The sequence below is a fragment of the Crocodylus porosus genome, unplaced genomic scaffold (genome assembly GCF_001723895.1).
Source record: "Crocodylus porosus isolate Cpor-Errol unplaced genomic scaffold, CroPor_comp1, whole genome shotgun sequence".
NCBI lineage: Eukaryota > Metazoa > Chordata > Crocodylia > Crocodylidae > Crocodylus > Crocodylus porosus.
The window spans coordinates 1,771,253-1,782,402 of record NW_017728942.1 but is presented as its reverse complement, the minus strand read 5'-3'; the positions used below and the strand labels follow the sequence as shown (position 1 = coordinate 1,782,402).

At 45.3% G+C, this 11,150-nt stretch overlaps 1 protein-coding gene across 1 annotated transcript in view; it reads left to right on the top strand.

The window, feature by feature from the left end:
- Positions 1 to 11,010: 11,010 nt before the first annotated feature.
- ZFP64 (ZFP64 zinc finger protein) overlaps positions 11,011 to 11,150 on the top strand; it is a 10,771-nt gene continuing 10,631 nt past the window's right edge. Inside the window, exon 1 of the mRNA XM_019548146.1 lies at positions 11,011 to 11,116. Coding sequence (XP_019403691.1) covers positions 11,047 to 11,116 — 70 coding nt within the window. The 5' untranslated portion in view covers positions 11,011 to 11,046. The remainder of the gene's footprint in view (positions 11,117 to 11,150) is intronic.

Below are 11,150 nucleotides of genomic sequence, written 5' to 3'. Positions count from 1 at the left end.
TGAAATCCCACAAAACCCTGCAACTTTACCCCTAGGTGGTTCTTAAGTATACTTTATGACAAGGAACAATTAGACATATCAACATAGGAATAAACTGTTATTTTGTTATATGATTCATTTGAGGTTTATTCACTGTTGTCAACGTGTTATGTGTTATTTTGGTGAATAATATGTTCACACTGAGTTATTTTAATGTTCATATGGCAATAAGAAACATCTTAAGGTGGACTGATTATTTAGGCTTTATTTAGCGTGGAGAAGAGCAATTACATTGAAAATACTTTATAAATAGGAAATGTATTAAATGTCAAAATACCTTCCCTGCATTATGAATTGAAATGGCATTATTTTAAAACATTTGAAAAAAAATCATCATAATTATGCGTTATCAACATGGAGACAGATTACCTATTATTTTAACATAATTAATTTGATGTACAATGCATTTATGTTGCTGAGGATGCCATTATCCATCAATATAATTATAAATGACTAAAAAAATTTTAGAATCTTTAAGTTATTTTAATTGCCTTGTTTGTTTTACTCTAAATCCATCATTCATTTCTTTCTCCTGTGAAATTTTTAATTACCATTTCCATTTCTTTCCCTCTTCTTCCATCCATTAAACCTGATTCTCATCTCACTTACGCCCGTTTCACACCAGTGTAAACATGCTGATTTCAGTGTAGTTATCCTTGATTTATAGCCTGCTGGCCCAGAATTGGGCCTTTTGTTTTTATTTCATAAGTTTTACATTTGTCTCTCTCATTGGTATTTTCTTGCTCCTACAGTCATATTCCCTTTTTAACCTGGTTTCTGGGGGGGTTTCCTCTCTTTCCTTCCCACTCCATTTATTTTACAAGGTAAACACAACAAGAAAGGGTAGGATATTTAATGGGTCTGTTTCTTCTTTAAGGCTTGATCCGATACTAGTCAAAACTAATCAATATCTCCTATTTTCTTCAGTTGATTTCTGTTCTCTTGGTTTCTCTGAGCTTGCAACCTAGGATAACACTGCTCCTGCATGATCTCAGGTGACATGGAGAAGATTGGAGTCTTTGTACAAAGATAATAATCTATGATATTTTTGTTCTCTAACTTTAGGCTATGGCTGTCCAATGCAGTGGCCAGAATTGCCTATCTAAGAGTCAGTGATGAGGCTTGACTTTTTATGCCTCTGTCTGATTTTTTTTCTTTTTCTGCCATGATTGACATTTGTCTTTTCTGAGTCTTGTTTGCTCACACTGTATTTGTAGAGAGCCTGAAGCAGTGCAATACTTTCATTACAGACAGGTTAAGGGTGAAAAGGATTACACATACATACTGATTTATGCCTTAAAGGCTAGAAATGGTGTCAAGTGCAATCTTGGCCAACCTCTGCTCAGTAGTTCAGGTTATCAGTGCAATATTATACTGTCAAACATCCAGTGGCATGCAGCAAGAGGTTGTAATTGTATTTATTATAATTACTATTGCTGTGTTGGAAAGCTAGGCCACAAAAGACAAATATAAAAACCATACCTCCGCCCAAAATAGCTTACAATTTAAATAAATCACTAAGTTTGTATCAGTTATTAATTCCTAAAAATAAATATATATAATAATGGTAGTACCTAAGCATCATCTAAATATGGGGCCCCATTGTTCTAGGCATTTTATAAAGAGCATTGAAGAGTACCTGATAAATGTTACTACTTTAAGTTATGCATGTTCGTAAATGTTTGCAGGAATAACTAGGAGATCCCATTGAAAATGAAATATTAATTAGTGTTTAACTATATGAGTTTCACAGAATCATAGGGTGGAAGGGACCCTGAAGGATCATCGGGTCCAGCCCCCTGCATGAGCAAGAAAGACATCTGGGGTCACACAACCCCAGCCAGGTGACTGTCCAGTCTTCTCCTGAAGACCTCTAGGGTAGATGATTGCACCACCTCTGCAGGGAGCTTGTTCCATAGTCTGGACACCCTAGTTGTAAAGAAGTTTTTCCTAATGTTCAGCCTGAAACTATCTTCCAGCAGTTTGTGGTCGTTGTTTCTAGTTTTCCCCAGGGCACCCAGGCGAACAGTTGTTCACCAAGCCCCTGATGTATGCCTCTGATACAGCAGTAAGCTATAGCAGGAGGAATCATGCTCAACTGAACAAGCATATAGTTTACTGAAATGATCTTTAGAAGCATTGTGACTAGAGGAGTCTTGTAACTGTAGATCAGTACAGGAAACTGTTTTCCTGTCCTAAAAACCCTAGAGCTGAAAAATTCTTCTAGTTCTATATCAGGACAAAAACCCAATCACTTTTTAAGTTCTTCGCATTAAAAAAAAAAAGGTTTTGTTCTGTGTTTGTCAATAGCCTGACAGTCAGAGTACTGAATATGGATATAGCCACCCTAGGTTCAAGCCCCTTCCAAACCAGAGATTTAAACCCGGGATGCTCTGCTTTCCAGCTTATTACTGTCCTAGCCACTAGGCCATTGCTTACTCAGAATACCTCTCTGATTTTGAACAGAAATTCTTGTCTGGGCCTGAGAAGCCTTTCTCAACACAGACTTCAAAAAACCTGGTTTGTCTTTATAAAAAGTGTTGGCTTAGATGAAGCACCATTTTGTCTGACTGTCTGGCCAGCACTACTTGTACCAGTCTAAGATGTTCCTCCTCCATTTGAGAAGTGGTGCTGGTGTGGCTAGGGCCTTTCCTGCAAGTGCCTGCAGTCCTTGCCAGCATAGGGAGCTCTGAGCAGTTAAGGCTGCTACTGACATTTTGGACTGGCTCAAATGCTTTGTTAGTAGAGAGCTGGGGAGGAATCAGGGAAAAAGAGTTCCTTTATGGGATGCCAGCTGAGACAGTGTTAGGCAGCATCTGAAAATCATCCTATGAGTTCATATATGTTTTCTCTTTCAGTCATGCTTAACTGAACAAGCATCAAGTATCTTGGAACAGGCTGTTCCTGAAGATTTGTTATGCACCAGCCACCAAGTCTTGCACCTCTCTCTTATTGGTTCAACTCCAGCTCTCCCTGTTATCAATTAAAAATTGCTACCCATGTTATTCCTGACACTCAGTCCAAAAGAGCAAGTACGCTAGTGAGTAAAGGCACTATGTTATCATGCTTTACCTGTTTTGTGAATACAAGGATGCCTTCCTTCTGGAAGGCTGTACTTCTAGTCCTTGGAACAAATAATAAATTCACGCTAAACAAACAGAAAATAATAATCTAAAATATCATATTTGAATTGGCCCAAGCAGATAACAGTTTTGATGGAAGGGTAATAATAAAGTAAAACTGCTTAAAACAACTCATTATACACTCCAAAGCCCAACTGCAGTTAAAATCGTGCAGAAATATTGTAAAAAAACAATATAATTGGGTTATATCTGCCTGGAGTAAAAATAAATAAGTAACAGAATGTGCTGGGGGGGAAAACCCTGTAAAGAGGGTAAGAGATTGTGTTTTAATGAGGTAGCCTTCTTTATGCTGTGGAAAAAATAGATTGAAATAGTTAAAGCAATCAGCTTTAATAGATATGATTTAAGTTAAAGCAATCACCTTTAATAGATATGATCTATTGAGGATACACCCAAAGAAGATCTCATCAGTGCTAACCATATCTTTTGTTGCCAGAACATGATTTTACAAACCCATTTTAGAGGCAATGACTACATCTTCATCCTGATACACTATCAACAGTATTTTCTGCTGTCTTCATGTTAAATTCTGTAAGTACACTATGATTTGGTAATCCCAAATACATTTCTATAACCATATTATTGTTCAGGATTCAACAAACAGTGTTTTCATTCAAATTTTGTGGATTGCTACAAAGTTCATTATATCCTAATATTAAGATATGGATGTTGATATGTTGAATTGGGATGAAAATTTACCTAAAGTCTTAAAGGACAATAATGTTGGTGATTACAACCCTCTTATATGATTACCCTGTGTTATTTAACATATCTAGCAGAGTGTACTCTTAAAGCTAGAACTCTCCTCTGTTCGTTTCTCATCCCCTGAAAGCACTAGGTCTGTGGCATATTGTTTTGGCAAAACAGAAATGCCCTACAGATGTTACTTTCATAGGAGAGTAGTAAGAACTGTCATTTAGGATTGTTTAGCAAATACCCAAACCACCAGCATGTCATGCCTTAAAGGTTAAACAAATGTTCCAGCTGCAAAGTCAATCACTCGAGTTAGAAAATGCCAAAATTAAAGTTGCCCATTCAGACTTTCTCCCCCACCCCTTGTGCATCTGCATTCTGATAAAGTCTTTAATTACACAGTCATATGCTCCTGGGTTTTTTTTCCAATCTGCTACTTCTGTAGCTGCCCCATCTTGATCCCATCAAATACAGCTGTTGTCTCTCTGACAAAGTCCACTCCCTCTCCCCATCTCCTCCTCCACCCCATCTTACCAACTGTGGAAAAGCTGAAAGCACAAGACAGAATTTTCCCTGCAATCTTAGCATTGGACGCCCAGTATAATTGCAGCCTGGGCGCAGGAAAGAGCATTTGCCTGCTTAGTCTCTGCAGGCATGGATTGAGGCATACCCGGTACAAACAGAACCTTTGGAGAGTTTACCTGCCAAATTTTGAGTCTCTACAGATAATGTGGTTTTTCTGTTCCTTGTGTCTTGGCCAAATGGTGATTTTTTTTTTTTTTCATGGGAACAAGTTCCTGCCAAATTTCCATCTATGATCCAAAGCACGGAGTTGCTTGATCTTCTTGTTTAATTATTTTTATATGGGCAAAACAGTGTGTGTTTGTTTGTTTTCTTCATCGTGTTTTCTGACCCATTTACTGAGCCTTTCAAAAAAAAAAAATCAGTCTAAAGCAGACTGGTGAAAACTTCAGCCTGAATGGTTAAAGTTTGGCAATGCTTCAAAAAACCCCTAAAAACAGGATCTCACAGTAGGGAATGTCAGGCATCCTAAATTATAAGCAGTGAGTTCATCTGACTAGGGGCACAGACAGATAAGCAGCTTCCCATTGCAATTCATAGCAGTTTGCAGGAAACGGTATGAGTTGCAACAACCCCCAGACTGAACAGAAGTTTGCCCCTTGGGTCTGCCAGCCTGCAGCCCAGTCTGTGTAGCAATGTCACTCCCCCCTTCCATCCCAGGTGCTGTTTTCAGAATAGGAGGGAGGAAAGGGAGCAGGGGGAGCTCATTTTGGGGTTCGCCAGCCAACACTGGAGGCTGGGGTGGATGGATTGGGGCCCTCCTGCCATCTCGGGGGGGTCCAAGCCACCCATCCAACTCTTCAGCGCTGGCTGAAAAAACCTCAGATCAAACTCCCCTCCTTTCCCCTTTCCCATTCTGAAAACAGTGGGAGGCTGGGAGCTCCACAGACACACGTTACAGAACTCTTTCCATTTTGGAGTGTGTTTGTCTGAATCTTCAGGGTTCAGGTTTTCATGGGATCAGGTCGTTTTAAAGAGGTCTGCAACCATGTACGTGTGTTTGGTTACGGCTGTAGACTGCTTTCTGGGACCAGGTCAGGAGAAACTTGTCATTTCTGTTTACACCCTTAAGGGCCACATTTAATCCACTAGAAGGGAAAGCCCCTTCCACTGAGGAGTTCTTCTGGAACCATAAAGACAATGGTGTATTACTATTGCAAAACAAAATCCCCAAAACAAAAACGAATAGCAAAAGTGTCACGTGCAAATCATGGGAAGTGATTCTACCACCCAGTTCAGTACTGGGGAGGCCTTCCCTGGAATAGTCTCTCCAGTTTGGGGCACTGCACTTCAAGAACAGCAGGGAGAAATAGGAAAGAGTCCAGAGGAAAGCAATAAAAATTATTAGAGGTCTAGAAAGCACGACATGCCAGGAAAGAGTGGAAGTACTGGGATTATTCAGTTTGGGGTAGAGAAAACTGAGGAGAATTTGAAAGCAGTCTTCAAATATGAGAGTTGTGATAAAAGAGATGATGTTGTGGCCACTGAGGGCAGGACAACATATACTGGGTGAACCATTTCCCATATTCAACAGGAAATTTAGGTTGGACATAAGAAAACCTTTCTAAATATAAGGGCATTAAGCATCTGAACAGGTTAACTAGAGCCGAGGTGTCAAACTCATCCGAGCCCCAGAGGCCAATCTATCAGCTGGACCAGACTAATAGACCAGCCCTGGATGACAGATCCAGCATGTGTCCTAGAGCAGCCAGGGTGGGTGCCAGAGGCAGCGCAGTCCTGCTTCAGCCACTCCAGGGCTGTGCTGCACATGGCAGCTGCTCCACCACTCTGGGGATGACCCAGGCCATCATGTCCTGTATGTTGCCTGTGGGTCAGCTCTGAGACCTACAAGCAGCACTGGGACTAGATGGTAGGCCTCTGCCTCTGTCTTTGACGCTCATTATCTAGGGAGGTTGTAGACTCTCCATTGGTGGCAGCTTGTGACTACAGCTTATACCAGTGGTTCTCAGCTGGGGTGCTGTGGGGAGAGGAGTCCAGGAGAGCCGGCTATACTTTAAAGAAGCCTGACTGAGAGTGCAGGAACAAACCATCCCAATGCACAGGAAGACTAGCAAATATGGCAGAAGACCAGCATGGCTTAGCAGGGAACTCTTCAGTAAACTAAATCACATAAAGGAAGCTTATAAGAAATGGAAACTTAGACAAATAACTAAGGATGACTATAAAAGCATTGCTCAGGCGTGCAGGGATGAAGTCAGGAAGGCCAAAGTGCAACTGGAGTTGCAGCTAGCAAGGGATGTGAAAGGTAACCCGAAGAGTTTCTACAAGTATGCCAAAATGGCAAACATAGTGCCCATATTTAAGAAAGGGGAAAAGGAGGATCTAGGGAACTACAGACCCATCAGTCTCACCTCAATCCCTGGAAAAATCATGGAGCAGTTCCTCAAGGAATCCTTTTCTAAGCACTTGAACTTAGGAACGGTCAGCATGGATTCACCAGGGGCAAGTCATGCCAGACCAGCCTGATTGCCTTCTATGATGAGATGACTGGCTCTGTGGGTGCAGGAAGACTGGTAGATGTCGTATACCTTGATTTTAACATGGATTTTACCTTCTAATACAGTCTCCCACAACATTCTTGTAAGCAAGCTAAGGAAGTATGGGCTGAATGAGTGGACTATAGGGTGGATTGAAAGCTGGCTGGAGCATCAGGCTTAGAGAGTAGTAATCAATGGCTCGATGTCTAGTTGGCAGCCAGTATCAAGTGGAGTGCCCCAGGGGTAGGTCCTGGAGCCAATTTTGTTCAGTGTCTTCATCAACGACCTGGAAGATGGCATAAAGTGCACCCTCAGCAAGTCTGCAGATGACACAAGGCTGGGGGGAGTAGTAGATACGCTGGAGGGTAGGGCTAGGAATCAGAGACCTAGACAAATTGGAGGATTGGGCCAAAAGAAATCTCATGAGGTTCAACAAGGACAAGTGCAAAGTCCTGCACATAGGATGGAACAATCCCATGCACTGGTAGAGGCTGGGGGCTGACTGGCTGGGGCTCATAGTGGACAGTAAGCTGAACATGAGCCTGCAGAGTGCCGTGTTGCCAAGAAGGTTAAGAGCATCCGGCTGCATTGGTAGGTGTGTTGCCAGCAGGTCAAGGGAGGTGATTATTCCCCCTCTATTTAGCACTGGTGAGGCCAGTACTGTGTTCAGTTCTGGACTCCCCACTACAGAAAGGATGCAGACAAGTTGGAGAGAGTCCAGCAGAGAGCAGTGAAAATGGTTCAGGGGCTGAGGCACATGGCTTATGAGTACAGGCTGAGGGAACTGGACATATTTAGTCTAAAGAAGAGAAGACTGAGGGGGGATTTAATAGCAGCCTTCATCTACCTGAAGGGTTCAAAAGAGGGTGGAGCTGGACTGTTCTCAGTGGTGGCGGATGGTAGAACAAGGAGCAATGGTCTCAAGTTGCAGCATGGGAAGTTTAGGTTAAATACTAGGAAGAATTTGCTCACTACAAGGGTAGTAAAACACTGGAACAGGTTACCCAGAGAAGTGGTGCAATCTTCATCCTTGGAAGTTTTCAAGACATGGCTAGACACAGCTTTGGCTGGGATGATCTAATTGGGGCTGGTCCTGCTTGAGCAGGGGGTTGGACTAGACAACCTCCTAAGCTCCCTTCCAGGCCTAATTTTCTATGATTCTGTGATCCCGGGGTGACACGAAACCCCCTCAGGAGTGCTAATGTTCGGCTTCCTGCCCTGTCTGCTGCTGTGCTGCCTGTCCTTTCACTGGTGTGCTCCATGCCACATACACAAGCTGCCCATGCCACTTCCAGCATGAGTGCCACAGGTTGGCTCCCTCATTGGAACAGAACAGTAAAAGAAACGCAAGGAACTGAAAGCAGATGGCCAGGATAGCGCGAATCATTGTGCAGGTAGCCCACCTCTGATTGCAATACGCTGAAATGTTTCTTAGGGAAGGGGAGTCATAGAGACAGGCTCTCCACTGCAGACTTCTTTCTTGCCTATGTTGTAATTATTTTGCACTTGCTAAGTGCTATAGGTGGCCATGTTCACATGTGTTTAGTGTTTATGTAACAAGTGCTGGGTGGATGGGAGGCTCTGGGGCTGCAGCGTGGAGGCACCATGCAGCTGGAATTTTCCGCACCCGGGTCTCTCAAGGGGAAGTCCAGGGCCTGTCAATAATGTGACAGTCGCCACTTCGGGCCAGTGAGAAAGCGCCACATGTAATTAGACCGCCCTGCATCACAGAGAGTATAAAAAACATCGCGCTGTGAACTTTGGGGTTTTTGCAAGCCCAACACAACGTACGGACTGAATCGACTCGGAGCGACCTTCGGCCTGGCCAGCCGGAGGGGAGGACGCCAGACCCGCCTGATCCCGGCCCCTTCCCGGAAATACAACACCAGTGTGAGTGGGTGCTCACTGGTGCACCCAGCATAGTTGATTTTGTTTTGTTTAACCCTTATTAATAAAATTAAGCCTGACCTTTAAAGCGAGCGTGATCTGCGTAAGCCCGACTATCAAAAGATGCTGTCCACAGCCTATAGCGACTGATCTCTCATTGCAGGGTTGCACTTGAATATCTGGGAAATGACCCTAAAGAAAAGGGTCACCTTTTTGGCTCATCTCCACTGCAGCACTAGCTCACACGTTCCCTAATCGAACTCCTATTTACATGCAGAATTTCTCCGTGGACCAGTGCTTTACACTTGAGATATCTAGCTGGCCCATCAGAGTGGCAGGGGGCATGAGTGGCAAGACACTTAAGCTGGCGAGGCAGAACTCAGCTCCTCTGAGCTGCTAATCCAGCATCCTGTGAAGCTCAGTTCTTACGTTGCACAGCGTCTGCTCTCCCGAACTAAACTAATGGAAGAGGAATTCACCAGTGTGGCTAACTCAAATTAACTCCACTAAGACCGACAAAGGGTGTTTGTGCCCAAAAACTTGCAATTAAACATTTTTTCTTTTCTTTTGCAAAAATCTTGTTGGTCTAATAAAAATGTCGCCTCTGTCCACGAGCCCTGATTGCTCCACTAAGATGACACTTTAGGTCAGCCAGGCTGGGACAGGTCTGCAAGGCTGTGTCATTCAGTCCATGCACAGTCTGGAAATTTGGCACCAGCAAGCAGCAAGAGTGTGACTTTCGGTGCTTCACAGAGCTGAAGAAACTGTGTGTGGTTTGGGGTGACCCAAAAAACATTTTTCCCCATAATCCCAGCCTCATCTCAGCTCCTTATTTCGGGCTATGTCCTTGATCCATGATACCATTTTACATACAGGTTCCCCTCGCTTTATGCGGGTTCTGTATGTGTGGATTTCCTCTTACACGATGACCCTTTTTATACCAAAAATTAGCTGTGTGCAAGGTAAATACACTCTTAGGCGATCACTGTGACGGAAGCCCAAAGTTGGTGGCTTTGTGCAGCGCGTCATGGAAGTCATGCACACCAAAATATAGTCTACTGTGGTCCTGGCTCATTGTTTGCGACACGCGTTTCTGTAGTGGTCATCCCCATTACGATCGTGCCCTGTGCGCTGTCTGCTGTTGGCGAGTACCAAAATTGTCTTGTAAAAGTGGTAGAAGTGGTTAGTACAGTGGAGATCTTCACAGATTTCTAGGGTGGGAAGGGACCTGGTAGATCATCAGGTCTGACCCCCTGCTCCAGGCAGGAAATGGGGATGGTGGCACGTATCCCTATTTGTTGCATGGTAAAGTGGATTCCCTTTCTGCAAATACAAGTTATGCGCCGTTTCCCAGGAACGCACGTACGGCATAACGCGAGGGAAACCCGTGTTTATTGGTGAATATACATTCTGGATGCCGCTCTAACTCTTTCAGGGGTGCACGTGGCAGCCGTGTCGGTCCGAGACAAAAAAGAAACGCAAAAGTGGTTGCAAAACGACCCCTTCTACCGTGACCGGCCGTGCCCCAGAGGCTGGGGGGCACGGCGCCTGCCCGAGCAGCGGTGGCGGTGATGGCAGGGTGTGGCGGCAGGAGCGGGGGTCCCGCAGGCGTGCCGCGGCGGTGTCGGCGACCACCCGCACGCACTGCCGGCGGCCAGCAGCGACTGGGGACCGCCCGCAAGCCTGACAGTTTAAGGTCCTGATAGCGTACCTCTAAGTGCGCACGTGTAGTCAGTTAATGAAAATGAATCAAAAGGAAAGTCTTAATCAGCGCCTCTCCCGCTTCATGAAAAGGAATCAGATGGGAATTCAGTTTATTTGTAACAAAGTGCCCGTCCCCCCGTCGGCGGCCGGGCTCGAGGGGCGCACACGCGCCCCTGCGCATCGCCAATGCCTTTTATTCAACCGCCCGAGCCGCTGCAACAACAAAAATCGACACAGCGCTCGCTGCAACGTCTCAGTGGACTAACCGGTATCCCTCCTGAACCGAAAGCCGCAGGGGTCCGCAGCTCCGCCCCTGCTTCCCCTCTCGCCGCCTTGCCCGGCGTCCCGATGAGCTTCCAGCGAGGGCTGGCGAGCGGCTCAGGCGCCGGGGCCGCAGCGCGGAGCAACCCCGCCTCCCCGCCCCGCACTGAGCATGCTCGGCGCTCCCACATCCGTCCCTCCCTCCCGGCCCGGGGGCGGGGGCCGGGGTCCCGCTGCCAATGAGCCCCGCGCGGCCGGGCGCAGCCATGAACGCGGGCGGCTGCGCGGCCTTCCCCGGCGCCGTGCAGTGTAAGTGCCGCGCTGCGGCCATGCGCGCTCCGGG